The sequence below is a fragment of the Archocentrus centrarchus genome, chromosome 24 (genome assembly GCF_007364275.1).
Source record: "Archocentrus centrarchus isolate MPI-CPG fArcCen1 chromosome 24, fArcCen1, whole genome shotgun sequence".
NCBI classification, from domain to species: Eukaryota; Metazoa; Chordata; class Actinopteri; order Cichliformes; family Cichlidae; genus Archocentrus; species Archocentrus centrarchus.
Genome location: NC_044369.1, coordinates 12,248,283 through 12,265,637, shown reverse-complemented (window position 1 = coordinate 12,265,637; position 17,355 = coordinate 12,248,283). Strand labels below are relative to the sequence as shown.

The window sequence follows — 17,355 nt, the reverse complement described above, 5'->3', positions numbered from 1 at the left end:
TCCGATTGGTTGGTGTTATCAAATATGTTTACCTCTGGGTCATTAGGAGCTCCCAGCCCACCCTAAATTACTCAGCACTGAACTTTGCTTGCCTGCCAACTGTAAACGGTTTTATGACACAAAAAGTCATCAGGCTTTGCGACACACCTTTTCACAGAGCTGTACTGATTTTTTTTCTTTGTTTGGACTAAGCAGTGTATTTAGCCTGGGTGACATTGGTGGGTACATCAATCCATTTTCTCCAAGTGGCCCGCTTGTCTTTGAGTGAGTCAGCGAGCTCTGGGCACCTCTGCAGAGCATCAGTGAGGGTCACAGGGAGACAGAGCTATGTCTTTGATCAGACAGCCTCTCTCTCTCTCTCACACTCTCTCACACACACACACACACCACAAGGTAGTGAGGGACATAGCATTCCTCTGGGTATGTGTGTTTTCTTGCCCTATGGTTTTAATGCCATTAGCTAGATTTAAGTGGAAGGACAAACCCTACTGCAACAACCAGCATTCTCTCCTCCTGAGCTGCTGGAACAGAGGAAAGGACATAAAGCAATAACAAGAATCGGGATATAAACTGGAAGTAGCGTACACAATAGCAAGATCAAATATAATGTGCAATTACACATAAATAAGACTGATGTGTCTAAAATGCTTAATTTTTTAAAAATCTGCCTTTGCCAGGAGTTATAAAACACAAAAATATCTGGGAAAAAAAAAAGCTGCACTACTCATTTAATTTTTACAGTAGACAATTAAGAGATACCTCTTCAGTTTGACAGTCTATCCTGCAGAGGCGTAATCAGACAGCATCTTGCTGTTAGTGCTGAGGCTGTCGGACACAGGGCTGCACTAGCAAACTTGAGGAAGGCTAAAGCCTGGGCCACATTCTCAATAATGCTGGCTCAAAGTCCCTCCAATTTTCTATTAACACCAAACGCCCTTAAATGGATTCTGAATGAAAGCCAAGAGAGTCCACTGGGTCGACAGAGAGTGCAGCATGCGCAGGCATTGGGGAACTCATTGAAGCTTTACATTTATCGCTGTTTTAATGCTTCTTTTTTGCTGAGGACTGCTCCAAGGAGCAGATTACTGAGTTACCTGGATAAATTTGCTGAGTAAAAAAACAAAACGTGCATTCCAACATTAGTTCACAGACCGGATTTAAGGCGGTGCTAGCATTCCTCCTGAAATAGGGCTCTAATTCAGGGAGCATGGGAAAGACTTAGTTTCATAATTTAGGTAAAGAAAAAGAAATCACATCAATTTCATGCATCCCCAATGTCCCGGTCATAAGCCAATCAGCAGCCAACAGGAAATGTGACGCAATTGTGTATTTTCACTGATGTAAGTTCACAGTAGTTTCTAAACCATTTCAGTCATGTAGGTACAGGCACGTTCAGAAAGGATGGCCTACTGTTTCTTGGCTTACTCACTTACTAATGGGAACACAATCATTTTGTGATCTGGATACATTAATAGGGACAACAGGGATACAAAGGTAGGCGAGTGAGAAATTTTATTTTACATTTGCAAATTTTGACATAATCAAATGTCTCAGGACCATTTAAAAAACATCATGCAAGCTGATTGGCCAGTTCAAGTAATTGTATTTTCACTACTTCACAGCTAAGAGTTCACCGGTGAAGCAAACTGGCTGAAGGAAATCAGCAATAACACGTTAAAGGAAACATTTAAGGCTGAAAGTAACCGGCTGTAACTTTAGTGTCATGACTCGACAGCACATACGTGTCACTCACATTTGTGACTTTAAGTTAGAAATTACTCAACAGAATAAATAAATAACATTACAACAGTAAAGATGATCAGAGGTGTAATTTATGGTGGAGCTGCAGCCTCTCCGCTCTGACACACAGTGAGCACCAAAGAGGCTGAAACAAGGTACCCAAATTATTTTCTAGAGTGCTTGTTAATTGTTTATCAAAAATTTGCAAGTAAAAGGCCAACAAGAGTCCATTATCAAACCCACCCACCCATCTACCCATCTTCTGCTTATCCGATTCACCGGTTCAAAAAGCTTAAATGTGAAGAAAAGCGATCTTCTCAGCTGCTCTCAGTCCACCGTTGATTTGTTTTACACAACGACAACGCAAGGTATCCAAAAACCAAACTAAAACCACTGACAGTGTTTATGCAGACAACCTGATGGTGTAGTTTGCCACGGCCTTCAAATCCGCCAGACTTCTTGTAAACTTTGCTGCAGGCCCACAGCAGCCGTCCCATCTCTATGTTGCAGTGACACCTGCAGCTAGCATGGGTTAAAAGGGGCTCACAGGACTTATTTTTAATATAAAAGTACTAATAAATTACTGCGACTGCTCCGTTATTCACATGTGGTGACCACAGTAGATGGATCTGCATATTTATCAGATTTAAAAAAAACAAACAACAAAAACAAACAACTCTTCAGGAATGTGTGTCCCAGAGTCTCAAGCTTGGGGATCTTTGGCATGTCAGGTGAATGTGTTAACCACTACACTCTTAATCTATGCTCTAATATTACCATTCAAGCTACCCAGCAGTATATAAAGTAGTTAAGATTAGCTTATTATTTTTGTGGGCTATTAAAACTCTGATCTACTGGCCCATGGGAGCCACTGGGGGGGTGGGGTGGGGGGGGTGGGGGGGGGGGGGTGTTACATTAAACAAATAAAATTTGTTATAAATTTTAACAAAGTTACAAAAATCAATTTTCACCCTCAAAGTTTGTTAATTGCTGTATTATCGTCCTCTTCAGTGGATGTATTTAGGGCTGGTCTCTAGACAGAAAAATTACTCTCCTGCAAATCACCACTGGGGTTTTCAGGAACACTGATGCAATTTCTGGCACCTCTGTGCATGTCAGCCCTTTCCTCTGCTGGCAGCCTTTACCACCAGTCACCTTTCATTTAAAAACAGGACTCCCAGAGGACAGAGACACACAGAGGTGATGATTTAATGTTTCATGTTTGAGGCACGCTTTGTCTCGGCTCTTCTATCAACAAAAAACATTTTGTCAAGAACTACAGTACACAGAGTTCACAGAGACTAAGAAAAAAACGAGAAACAACCAGACTCTACTTTTTAAGACCAAGAAAATTTAGTGAGACTAAATCCCAGAAAGGCTGAAGAACACCTTCAGCTTTCATTTGTGCCAAGTAAACCAGTTTAAACAAACAGCTCTTAAATCAATTTGTTTCACTTTAAAGCAAAGGTTTTAAAGTTTTAGTTACCCGTCATGTTCAGGGTACCAGTTTCGCCGCCCACGCTGCCGTTCTCTTGCTGGGCCGACAGGGTTTTCAGTATGACGTGGCTGGCCCCAAGACGAGGCAACGTGACGTGGGTCAGGTGGGGAGCGAGTGCTTCTTGGCAAACAACTGGCTGGTTTCCCGCCTCTTGCGAAGAAAGCCGCCCTCAGGAAACAGCACTATCCACTTTCTGTCACGGCTATGGTAGTATTTGTCTAGGTGCTCTTTTAGGTAAACCAGCTGCTTGTCTCGGTGAGCTTTACCCTGAAAAAAACACAGAAGATACAAATCTTTTTAAACCAAAACTTTCAGGGCAATTTTTATTCTAAAAATTCTATTTAAAATGGGCTGAAAGCATTTAAAGTAAGTGCAATTATCTCCACCAGTTGCCTTGCGGATACAAACATTTGGGGCTACAAACCAAGTTAATTAACTTGAAAGAAAGCCTTTTTTCTCAGCGCAGAACCACCTAAGCAAATGAATTCAAGCGCACACACAAATCACAAGTCAGGTGCAATAAGACCCCAAGGCGCATTAACGGCACCACTGAAATGGATGCAAACATGATGGACTTGAGACATTAAGAGCATTAGCAGGGACAGGATGAGGAGGAGAGGGATTGATTTTTATGTTAGGCCTGGTCAAAGTTCATTTTAAATGCATTAGGATAGCAAGTTGTTCTCTGTGACCATGTGTGTTTATTTATGCAGCTGTTCTACTACAACTGCTTCACCACAACAGCTACAGCTGAAATGACATGAGTATTTTGCCAAAAGAGGACATTTCAAGATTTATTCTTAGTGGCAGCTACAAATTTGCAGAGATAGAAAGGCATTCAGAGACTCCACACACCATAAACTTAAACATGACCTTGAGACCACTGATGTGTTGTTACTGTGGCTACAAGAGCCACATGAAAAGGAAGTGTGTGTACTCAGTGATGTTGCTTTTAGAGTCATGGTGCAGTGGGCAGAGTGAATGATCTGCAATTATATAGCAGCTTTTCTACAAAACACTTAACCATGTTTTTCATTCGCACGCACGCACACGCACACGCACCTCTCACACACACCACACACACGCACACGCACCTCTCACACACACACACACACACACACACACACACACACACACACACACACACACACACACACACACACACACACACACACACACACACACACACACAGAGCAAGGTGCTGGTCTGCTACTGGAACCAATCTGTAGTTCAGGACAATGCATATATGCACCTATGCATTGTACCTATACAGTTTATGGAAGCAGTTTACTAACAAAGCTTGCTAGCTTGTTAACATTTAATTGATGAATTGGCAGTCTACCCTCTTGCCCAAACATGGTCACATCTAGCTCCAAAAAACCAGCATGGTGGTGGCTAAAATGCTTTTGTCTTGTCTTTGGGTGTAAACTACATTCTTCTAGTTCTGTACAGGTGAACAAACTAAAAATATATATTTATTATCCCAATACTTTGCTTTTGTGGTTCAGACAATGATTTTACAAATTTGTCATTTTCCCATAACGTCAGTTACTAGTTATTTTCATTTAGATTTTAACCTTTTTTTGAGCTGTTTTTTCTTCAAAAATTGCCTATAAAAATGGTAAAAATGTTCAATTAAAAGAAAAAAAAATTGGTGTAACAAAAATTCAATTTGATCAAATCTTCAACTGTTCAAATCAAACAAAAAATTTCAAAAGTTCAGAAGAATTTGCTGAGGTTTTAAGAATCTTCTCAAATATTGCACAATTTTCAACCAATAATGTTGAATTTAGAGTTGGGATTTGATGTGATTCAGTCTTCAAGCTGCTGAATTCATAAATGAAACTCTTAACGTTAGGCCACCTGTCTCTAAGAGAACTCCCTGCTCAGCTTTGTTTCACTCCCACATGTTTTAGTCAGTTATTTACTCACTCGCCAGTTTGTCAAGTCCACTGAGATAAACTAAAACAACAGTACTGCAATAAAACCTACTATGAAGGTTAAAGGTAAATGGTAAAAGTTTATTTCACTTAGGAGACTGGAGGTTGTTTTGCTGTTTAACAAATGTTTGTCCACTCAGAGGAAGAAACAGACAGTGAAAGCAATGCCCTTCAACAACAGCAGAAACTGCAGCATTCAAAATGACCATAAAGTTCGATTTCAACAAAAGCAGAGAATGACACCTCCCTTAAAAGACTTAAAACTGGCTCGACCAAAGAGTTATTGGACTAGACTGCATTCCTTTTAATAGCTTATCAGTGTACTGGCATAAGGCTTATGGTCGAAGGACTAATCACTGTAGTCAGAACAACAAAAAAGGTGCTTAATTTGATAAGCAAACAATGTAATAAATCACTAACTGTCCAGTTTCACAAGTACCTAACACACACATATATATATATATATACATATATATATATATATATATATATATATATATATATATATATATTTATCATTTACAAATGTATGTGCATGAGACTATGATCACTATATACCAGGGATACTCATTGCGCGGCTCGCCATGCTTTATTGGTGGCTCTCGTGACCGGTTACAACAATATTGCAGAACCAATACATTTTTAAAGCACGCTACAGAAAGATGTAATGCACTCTACATTCCATGCACTTGCATTCTATTTCTCATTTGGCCTCAATTAAAGTTGGTTCAAATGGGGGATACTGTGGAAACTGGCAACATGGACACTGTTTCCAACAGCACGCCGCCGCAGCCACACCGGGACAGCAGAGCACTACATGGCAGCGGTGATTCTACAAGCTAGCTAGCGCAATATAGTCACTGCGCAAAATGGAGCAATCTATAATCAAACACAGACAAAAAACAGACGTGAGAAATAGTGAAGATCAGGGGCCTATTCCAGAAAGCATGTTCAACAAACTGAGTTTCTAAACCTACTCTGAGTTGATCAACTCTGAGATCGGCAACTGTGAGTTTCCCGTTCCAGAACAGCTGGCAAACATGCTATGACAAATGTCTCAGCTTTATACATTTTAAATATTTCAGTACATTTTGAGAGGATGAGGCATTTTAATTAAAGAATGCAGATCGTGTCGGGAAGATGAAGCCATTATGAACAGATCCAGACTGGATGAGCTGCAAAATAACTGGAGCCTGAACTGGATCTGGACCTGATCGCGTCTGAATCTGTGATCCTGATCCATTTGGATCCTCTTCCTGCGCGGGTCGACTCGGACACAACGTTTTGCGGATGCGTTATAGAGCCTATGATCAGCGATTTTGGTGATTTTCAGTGGAAAATATGTGGAAATTCACACTCTGAATTTCAGACAACGTGACCTTCAAAATGACATCATTTAAGTCACTTTAAATCAATTAAGTTCAGTTTTCAAGTCTTCAAATATTTCAGCCTCATCTTCACTCATTCACATCATCTCCAGGATCCGGACATTTTTCCATCCACAGTGTGTTCTGTGTCAGCAGCTTCATCCAGATCAGTGTGATGTAACAGTGACGCTGCAGTAACTACAGTAAATGTTTCAGAGGAACTGACTGACAGTCTGACAGCTGCGCTCATTATAAATCCATGACATCATCGCTGTCTCCGTCCTTACAGCCTGTTGACGAGTGAATGACTGTAAAAGCTTCATGTTACGTACAAAATAATGAACTAACGTCTAACTGGGATTTCAGTGTTTGTAGAAACATAAATGTCTGCAGATGAATTCGCTCCTCTGACTGCTTTGCATCAACTTTATGAAGGAGGAAATGAATGGGAGTGTCAGACAGGTGGTTCAGGTGCAGCAGGAGAGGCGGAGTCAGAGAGATACTCCGAGTTTGTTGGATAAAACCTGCCAGGTTAGGGTCACAGAGTCTGTTACCATGGTAACTGACTCAGAGTTGCAGTTGGCTCTTTCTGGAACTGAAAACCCGAGATTCCCTCATTTTAGGGTTAACAAACTCAGAGTTATTAGCAAAATCTGCTTTCTGGAATAGGTCACAGGAATTTGAAGAAGAAAACAAAATCCACATGACGATGTTGGAGAGGGGACAACCACATCAGTGATGGGTGTTTCGAGTAAAAACGTAGGGTGCTCACAAGATGAGCAGAGAAAGTTTATTTGAGTGACTTGGGGTGATATTGTGGCTCTCCCCTTGACTTTGATCAGTCAATATGGTGAGGATCACTGCTATATACAGTAAAGATAATTTGTTAATTGACAGAAATTTGCACAATTTTCCTGTTACCGTATTTTCCGGACTATAAATCGCACTTTTTTTCATAGTCTGGTGGGGGGTGCAACTTATACTCCGGAGCGACTTATATGTGAAATTATTAACACATTACCCAAAATACTCCAGCCACTTGACATCTTCGTGAACCGGTGTTGTGCGAAATTCTGTTCCCCCGTGAAAATCTGTTCCCCCTGTTTCGGGAGCGTGAACTGCAGCCAGAGAGGCGGATGCGACTGTCTTCACGGCGCTTCTGATCGATTTCTCGGTAAAATGACGCTGTAAAAGACTTGCTCGTAAATTAATTTGTTCCCATGTCATGAAGGGGGAACAATATTTTGGATGGCTGAAATATTTGGTTCCCCCGTGTAACTTTGGCAAATAAAGAGCAATGTTTTCATATTCACAGGAGTTGTTGTTCTTGATGAGAGGAATAAACACTGTAAAAGACTTTTACCGAGAAATTGATCAGAAGCGCCGTGAAGACTGTCGGATACGCCTCTCTGACTGCAGTTCACTCTCCCGAAACAGGGGGAACAGATTTTCACAGGGGAACAGAATTTCGCACAACACCTCATGTAGCTGAATGTGTTACATTGACATCCTGTAGGCGTAACCCTGTTCGGCCTATTCTTTAATCCATTATTATTTTAAATTGCCTTTCAAGATGAAATGTCGTTCTTGGTCTCAGATTTTATCAAATACATTTCCCCCAAAAATGCGACTTATAGTCCACTGCGACTTGTATATGTTTTTTTCTTCTTTATTATGCATTTTTTAGCTGGTGCGACTTATACTCCGGAGCGCCTTATAGTCCGAAAAATACGGTACTTCTGACCATTTGAGAAAAAAAAAGAAAGACAAAATTAAAAAAAAAAAATCATTAAAGCATTGGAAAGGGATGGGAGATTTTGGGTCTGGTTAAACCTCTTTTCCTGTATGTAGGAAACACACATCAAGAGCATTGTGCAGTTTTTTTCATGTATTCTGTGAATCTACATCATTAAATTAAAAACAAGAACTGTCATTTTGAGGTGTCCTTATAACTGAGTTTTTGCCATTAAAGAACGGTGCATTGTGTTTTGCATAACAATGTCTGAGACACGTCTGGCAGCCTGAGTGGACAGCAGATGCTCAGGGTGGCCAGGACAGCTGCTTGGTCTGCTGTGTGGCTGTGTGAAGCATTCTGAGGAAGGATGTCAAGAAGGCATGCGCAGGAATGCCAGAGGGGACCGCAGAGAGACGAGGGCGGCAGAAATAAGACTTCCCACCACAGCCTGTCTGGCTGTTAGCGGGTTCAGGGTGCTTCACCCTTGGCACGGCGCATGATGTGAAATTCCGCGGCAAAGCATTTCATGACCTAAAAAAATTTAATTCCCTCTTGCTGCGGTGTTTCTGCTCAGCTCAGAAGTGCAGCAACAGGATGATAAGCGTGATGAGTGTGGAAGCTTTTTCATTCAACAAAACAAATGTTGATCAACACAGACTCCTCGGCAGTGCTTTCATTTAATATTAAGTCATGACCTCCAAGACTTTGCTGGAGCTGGCTCCAGCGAGTCCTGTTTCACTTCACTGAGAAAAAGTCAGTGGACATAAACATCTGCTGATCTCTAACATCCAAGGCAACAAATGTTTGTTTAAACCAGTGATAAATGTTTATTCAAATCCTGTGCATTCTGGCACACAGGGCCAAAGTAGTCTGAGTGATTAATATGAACATATAATTTTCCACTTCATGACTGAATGCCTATAACGAAAAATCTGTTTTGTCTTTAAAACATGCTTTAAAAAAAAGTTTATTTCTAGTCACAAAATAATGTAATTTCAGGTCAGTACTTAATGTGTCATGACTCACTATATCTAGGTAACATTGATGTTACCATAGCTGCAACAGTTCATCAGGCTGTTGCAGCTATGTTGTATTCTTGTGCCTTCTTTGCGACTGCTTGACTCTCTTAAACGTGAGTGCGTGTGCTTGATGTTTGTCTCTTGTGAGTTCGTGTAGCCGGTCCTCTCTCATGGTGTTCATGGTTGTGAGGTCAAGAGGCTCATGTCCCATTTGTTGGTAAAAACTTGGAAATTGTGGCACTAATATAAACACGTCAGGAACTGCAGTTCCTTCAAAAGCAAGCCAATCTCCAACTACTCCCGCGTTGAAACACCTGACTTGAAATTTGCATTTTAAAAGCCTGATTTTTGTCTCCATAGCCAATTTCCTCATTCATAACAACTGTACAGGCGGTTATTTTTTTTTAATTTACCCATTTAATTTTATTAAACCTTGACAAATAATATAGCTACTGTTTGGTAAAGATCATCCAAGAAGTATTTCCTTATTATTTTTTTTTTAATTCTAGTATTTTATTAGTCATTACTGATTAGCTGCCACCACCACCAATGAATGATGACACAGTGTGTATGTCTGTCTTTTATATACACTCAGTGGAAATGGCTTAACATCCTCCTGGATCATCATCTTAGTATCTTGGCCAATAATGTAAATCCGCTCTTCATCTTTCTGTTTACCTGAGATGCATTAGATATGACTGTCCTGAAAAAGGGATTCTGCTTAATGGGTTTTCCTGAGATTCATCTTGTTAAAGAGGTATTATTGTATGTTTGGGATATAAAATGGGATTTTAAAAAAATGGCTTGACACATCAGACACTGATAGAAGCCCTGCAGTGTTACAGGCCTTAATATTTCTCTGCAAATGTCTTGTGCATTAACGCCAAAAAACAGTGTGTTAATCTTTTTTGCCCCATTTATTTTTTTCTGGATTTTGTAGGTAAACTATTGAAATCATAAGACTTTTTTGCACTATACTGCTATATTAGCCATATGAGATATTACATTGGCTTTGTTTTAGTGGATCCATTTTTGTGAAACACTAATGAATCTAGCACAAGTCAGTGTTGCCTAAAATTAACCTCTCAAACTTGCATGATATTCCAGGAATTCCCTGGCCAGTCAGAGCCCTGTAGGATGTCCTGTCAGAGCTCTGCTTGAGCTGCCCCCACAACAAAGGATTTCAGTCTGACCCAGAGGGTCTCAGCAGGCCTCCCCCACACCACTATCCACTGACATTTTCCCCTTCTCGGGTCACCATGGCTGCAGGAAGGCCTGCTCACATATCTGCTGTCCAGCTGGAACAAACAGATGGATAGCAGCTTCACTTATGGAGGGCGCAGAAATAACAGGCTTCTAGTAGCTGTGGTTGAATGAGATGGGTTGTGACTTAAAGCTCAGAACTTTAGGGGAAAAAAACAAGGTGTTGACAAGTCAGGGAAAATAGACTTTTATCCTCCAGCAAAAAGCATTTCTGCAGGCTTTGAGGATAATATGCCAATTAAAAAAATTGGGCTAAGAATGTGAAGCAGACTGTGTTAATGCTGACAACCAAGAAAAAAGAAACAAATAAAAAAATGCATTAAAGAAAGTCAAAAACAAAGATACTAAGACCTCTGGACTTTGGGCCACTTACCTGTCTAATGAAGAAGTCTCCATGGATCAGGGACACTAGGCCAAAATTGGTGTATTTGAACACATGGTCCATCAGCCACATCATTTTCCGTACCACCTAAAACAACAACAAAAAAACCATTCAATGATCATTTATGCAAAACAAAGAATAATAAACACAGTTGCATGTCAGTAGCACAAACTGATGCTGCCCCTATGAGCATTTCCATTCTCATGACCTGCACCCACGTGGCTTTGGCTTACTGTCTTTACAATGCTAAGACGATAAAGTGGGCCAGGGATGCAGTTGTTGAGGCGGATCATGTCATCATGTTTGTGCAGTGCAGCTCGGCAGACCCGATCCAATGCCAGCCCTCAGCCATAACAAACCAAAAAAAAAACAAAACCCACAACATAAACAAAAACAACAACAGCAGCAGCACAACAGCCCCCTAATCTGCATTTATTTCATGGTGCTAGACAACTACATGAGTCCGATAAGAACGCAGGACATGTCTTTAATTAAACATATGTTCACTAAAATTAACACTATTAAAAATGGAGAAATAGATATGCATTGATATTTAACTTCCTAATCTGTTTATAGTGATCAGTGTGAAAGAATGCAAGGCAGCCAGCATCTGACTCTGCACACTCCCATCACTATTGCTCCTTCTCAAACAACTAATAAACACCTTCCCCTTGGCGCTATTAAAAGTCAAAGCATGAAATGGGCAAAAGCATTAACTGAGAACAACAGCAGGTAGTTATAAAAACATTTAACCCTGGAATTCACTAAACATCACTACTAAGAATTCAAAGGGAACTTTTCCTTAAATTGAGCTACAAGTCAAGAAAAAAAAAAAAAGCTTGTCTAAAAGACAAAAAAAAAAACAAAACAAAAAACAAAACTGAGCACACTAAAGGTTAAACATTGTCCTCAAATTACGTTCTTGCTTATCAAATCGTGCTTCAAATGTCGCTGAAATGTGTGGCACTTTGCACCGTGCATGATGTTGCATGGATACGACATTAGATTAGTTTGTTGATAATTGTTAACTTTAGCAGTGCCCACATGCCTGTGCTGAATGTGGCAACACATTGCGCCATTTGACTGGTTATATACCAGTTTACTGTTAACACAGCTGAATTGTATACAACGGCTCATTTTCTACATCAAAGAACAGCAGAACTTCAGTGGTTCATGCAGCTGTTATATACTTATTTTTCATCTGGCATGTAAAATTTCCAACTAGAAAGAGCACCAACACTTAACTATAAGTGCACATACCTAGTTTAATGCTGTGTTCTATTTAACGTGGGAAATCCCAAGTTGCCACTTGGAATATTCATCTTTAACTAGAGACGGACTGATTGACAGGCCAGGGACCAGAATCAGCCTATTTCCAGCAACCTCGGTCCTGACCGGTGACCAGCCAGTTAGCCTCATGATGTCCAGTTACAAACTGGCCCATTTCACACGTGCCTTTACATGTGTACAGCAGCACTGGCAAATAGTCGGATGGACACTCACAGCCACACACTAACAAGCTCCTCACTGTAAGTGAAAACACAACGTTTGCCAAAGTAAACTGCAAGGGGACTACCACAAAAACATTCACAACAACAAACCTAATCAGATATTTATATCACCCTCACCCAGCTGAACATGCACATTTTAAAGACACTAACATAGGAAAGTAGTTAAAATTAAACTTATCCATCAGCTTGACCACGAGTCAGCAGCCTCGGTATGAGCAAAGGATCAAAGCATTTACAAAGAAAATTATGGCAAAAAAGGGAAACGGGTTAATGTCCTGTTATCTGGTTAATTTATTAACATATTGAAAAATGATGCAAGGGCGTGGCATTAGTTTTTAAGTCAGATTTCCCACTCGAGAAATCTAAAAAGTCGCACCAACACATCCACCAAACGCACAAAATTATCCCCAGTTTGAGATTAGGATGAGACGGGAATCCCTTGGGGCTTGTGCTGGGAAGGGCATCCGGCGCAAAAATCTGCCAAATCAAATATACGTGGAGCCATCCACTGTGGCGACCCCTTGTGAATAAGGGAGCAGCCGAAAGAAGCTATTTGATAAACAGCCTTAAAGAATAATTCCTTTTTATTTGACCTTGGCATATTTGCCACTGATGGTCGCATTTTGGTTCTCCGGGTCATGTCGGCGAGCCAAGTCAACCTGTGCCGAGTCGTTCCGGATGGAAACACAGCTTTAATGATTCACTTTGCACTGCCATTATAGAAACAGAGGCAAACAAAAGTCCCAAAGAAAGTGTACAATAATGAATGTCTCGTATGAGCTCACGTTTTAAAACAATTTTTTACAATCTGACTCAGTATAAACATAGAAATTAGCTAGTATCATTTTGATAACCTCCCAGTAGGAGATCCCAAATACCATAAGTAAAATGGCTGTTCAAAGTGTTCGACTCTTGTGTTTGCTATGGGTCATAATCATACATTATCATTTCAATAAATAAATACAACACTCTTTTACAAAGCTGCATTCACCCCATTGTACATGACTTTGCCAAGTCATTGCTTTCATCAGAGGTGGAGTCTTCAAAAGCGGGCATGACCCACAAAGCAACAATAACCACATTAATGGAAATGCTTAAGGATGAACTGAGACAGAATTATGTTTCTAAATAAACAATTTTAGCTGAGAGGGTTTTCAGAGTCATGTTTGTTCTTACAGGAACAGCCTGCAGGTCCAAACGTCTTATTTAAAGATGTTGACAGTAAATCCTTAACAGTGTCACACACTTTCCTAAAGGGGACACAGGAAGAAGACCCATTCCCGTCCTTTCTTACCGTTCCCTTGTCTTGCAGGCACATCATGAGCGTGCACACATCTCCTGTTGATTGGTGGTTGACGATGACCATCGCTTCCTCCTCAGAGATGGGCCGCACGTCATCACCCCATTCTGTTACTATGAGGCAAAAACAAAAAAGACAGATGCATTTTGATCAAACGTGCTGTTAAAGTAATAGCCTTCAAACCTTTAGAGCTTTTATGTAAACAAAGTTTGTATTTACATTAGGTGGTGTTCACTAAACCTCCTCCTGTATGCCTGCAGTGTAACATCACTGTAAAAATGTATTTTCTGCCAGGGCTTATCTGCCTTGCAATGGAGGTTCTTTTATTTCAAGTGTTGCTCGAATTTCGATCTCTTGAGACTCTCTCTTCCTTCTCTCCATCAGTGGGTGATCAGTTTTATTCAAATTATGTTTAAATGCTGTGGGATGAAGAGCTGAAAGCCAGGTAAATTAGATTATTTAAGATTAATTTGTTGTTTCCCCAGGTCGTACAGGCTTAGGGACAGTCTCTGACCCTCTGCCAACCTCTGGGGAAAAATGTGCATTTCCCAGCTGAGTGTAGATGAGTGATTGCTGAAGGTTGCTGTCTGTCGCCAGGTGAAATTGCTCACAAAAAGGATGCTGCACCAAATGCCCCTTGAGATTTCTTTGGTTGCTAGCAGACTGTCACAATTGCCCATAGTTTGCATGGAAGATGCAGATTTGTCTGCAAGCACTTGCCAACTAGTTGAGTGGTAGTAAAACTTGAAAAAGAAATGGAGAACTTTGCCTTCAAAGTAAAAGTTGTGCCTCACGCTGCAGCAAATTTTACTTTGAAGGCAAACATTACGGTTGCATTTTGTGTCGCAGGCTTCACATTTTCATTACCACTCAGAAAATAGTGAGTTTTTGCAGGCAAGTCGGTGTTCTCCACACAAACTGTGGGCAACCACGGCAATCTGCTAGCAACCAAGGCAATCACAAGGAAGTTTTCAGTGCAGCACTGCATATTTCAACTAGCCACTTTAAGCAGCTGCTCACCTACTGGTTAGGAAATACACAAATACACTGTTTTCTCTAGAAAACAGTGGTTGCCAAATGATCTGCAACTAGTCCTAGGCCTTTGTGTCTGAAGTCTAACACATATCGTGTTCATTGATCCACACTGCCACCACTTGTCTAAACTAATACATAGAAACCACAGCAAATAAATATCTTTGCCAAAGATGCAATTTAAAAAAAAAAAAAAAGCCAGACAATTGCAAACTGTATCTTCCACAAGTTTTTCCATTCAGTTGCTGCAGTTTGGAATGACTAAGTAGAAAACTGAATGTTTTGAAATCCATCTGAAATTCCTGGTTTGTTTCCAGACCATCAACGTTCAGTGAAAACTGTTAAGCATTTAAAAGGTATTAAGCTGAGAAATAAATACATAGCTGAACCAAAAACATCTTATTTAAGCCAACAGGCTTACTTTAAGCTTGAGGGAGCCAGATAGGCGTTTTATTCTACCAACACAGCTACAACAGATGTAGGTGTCAGTATTAGTAGTTATACTTCAGGTTTAAAGACAGACAATGCATCCTTTGTTGTTTCTTGTTCATAATTCCATAAATATTTCAGCACCGTGATAAACTGTGGGCCACATGTCTGATTTGCATACCCTCTCTGCCTGGTTCCGAAGGTTTATTCACACTAAGTGGGCTGTATAAACATTTACACTGTGCTGTTAATGTGACCAAATGGGTCTCAGACCACCTCCAGAGGTGCCTTGGATTATTACATCATGTACAGTGGGATTTTGTGTGTTTCTCTGTGCTGGATTAGTCATCACCGAAAATGCATATTCATCTGACCTGAAGGTAAACAAACTGTTGGCCTGTGGTTTCAAAATGAGGAAGTGAGTTTTAGGAAACAGTGGTAGTCACTTTCTCTAAAGACTGCTCTGAGCAAAGAAGAGGAAACAGCCCAAGAAAAATAAAAGGATGACTTTCAAATCCTGCTTTAATCATGGAAATTTTGTTTTGCACACTGTATGCTGTCATATGTGGTTTCATGCAGGCATAAGATGTATGAAAATGCAACAAAGAAATGACAAGAAGTTAACAACATGAAAAGGAATATAACTAACTTATTTATGGACATTTTGAATCTGATTTTATTTTGTTATGTGTTCATTTTCCCAACAAGGACTAAATTATCTTACAGCATAAAACATCTTAGCATAATCATGTTGTTTTTGGGGGAGCTGTTACTTTATTTTTAACAAAAAAAACCCCCCAAAAAACACAGCAATTTCTAACACACATAATCATCGGGCTTTATGTCAACAGACAACATTGTTGTTCGTATGGGAACACCCTGACTGAAATAATATTTTCATTTGGATAAGCAGAACGTTAGGTCTACATCCTGTTACAGAGCTGAGGCTTATTTGCATGTCCATAAATAATCCTTCCCTCCTCAGTGAAGCCACATAAGGCATCCATGTACGTCTGAAGGGAACCAGGCCTTTGTTCACCGTCAAAGTGATAAAAATAAGACTAAGCAAAATATAGCTGCAAGCTGCAGTTCTTCGGGCCAAGTACAGAAACATCAAGCAGGGTACACACAGGTGCATCCAGGTCTCATCTATCGACAGAACTATTCTTATCATGATCCCACTAAATGTTATGGCGATGTGACTCATCTCATTTTATGACTTTACTGCCAGCTGTCACAGCTAGTGACGAAGAAGTCTGAATCAATAAAAATTAAAGTGAAATAGTTATACAGACACCAGAAGTGATCAGCCATTTATTGTTCATGATCTTATGTCCATAGCACCAATAACCACAACTTTCACTTGTGTAGTCAGGACCTGGCCTAATATCAAAACACACTGGCCTAGGAATGAACATGATTTTTCTATATTTGCATTAAGGAAAAAAAAAAAATCCAACAATGCTGTAACTGTTTTTTTGGCCAAAATATATATTTCCATTGTTTTCAACTGGCACATGGAAGGAAGTAATCAGCTACTGCTGCCAAAAGGCAGCGATAATGCACCTAGAACCTTTCCTGAGCACAAAAATTAAAATCAAATGCATAACTAACTACTACATTGACCACTGGGCCTCACAATGATAAAAAGTCTCAGAGTTGGTGAGATGAGATACTGCTGTTCCAACAGGAAAAACACGCAAATCTGTCAAAACGTCTGGCTGCTCCTTTATTTCCCCACGGCGTCACCAGAGCAGATGGATCCACGTTTGATCTGGCACAGATTTTACACTGCATGGCCTTATTGACGCAACTGCCCCCCCATGTTTGTAAGGCAAATGCGTTAACCACCACACCGAGTGTGGGATTCATTTAAATAACCAGAAACAAGGTTGAGTGCAAACTGTGGTAGGTCAGGCTAACATCAAGTGTAACACAACTATGCATAGTCATCTGAGAAGAGTTCGAAGAGTAGTCGAATATTCTTGTGAGGTGAAGGTAGAGCACGAGGTGGTCCAGCAGATTGGTGTGGTGTCGGCAGTAATGCAAGCGTTGTACTGAATTGTCACTGTGAAGAAAGCTGAGTCAAAAGGCAAAGCTTCCAATTTACCAGTCAATCCACATTCAAACTATGGTTT

At 40.3% G+C, this 17,355-nt stretch overlaps 1 protein-coding gene across 1 annotated transcript in view; it reads right to left on the bottom strand.

The window, feature by feature from the left end:
* The window catches only part of lpgat1 (lysophosphatidylglycerol acyltransferase 1), a 130,980-nt gene that overhangs the window by 91,079 nt on the left and 22,546 nt on the right, over positions 1–17,355 (bottom strand). Inside the window, 4 exon segments of the mRNA XM_030722034.1 lie at positions 3,227–3,343; positions 3,346–3,505; positions 10,937–11,032; positions 13,751–13,869. Coding sequence (XP_030577894.1) covers positions 3,227–3,343; positions 3,346–3,505; positions 10,937–11,032; positions 13,751–13,869 — 492 coding nt within the window.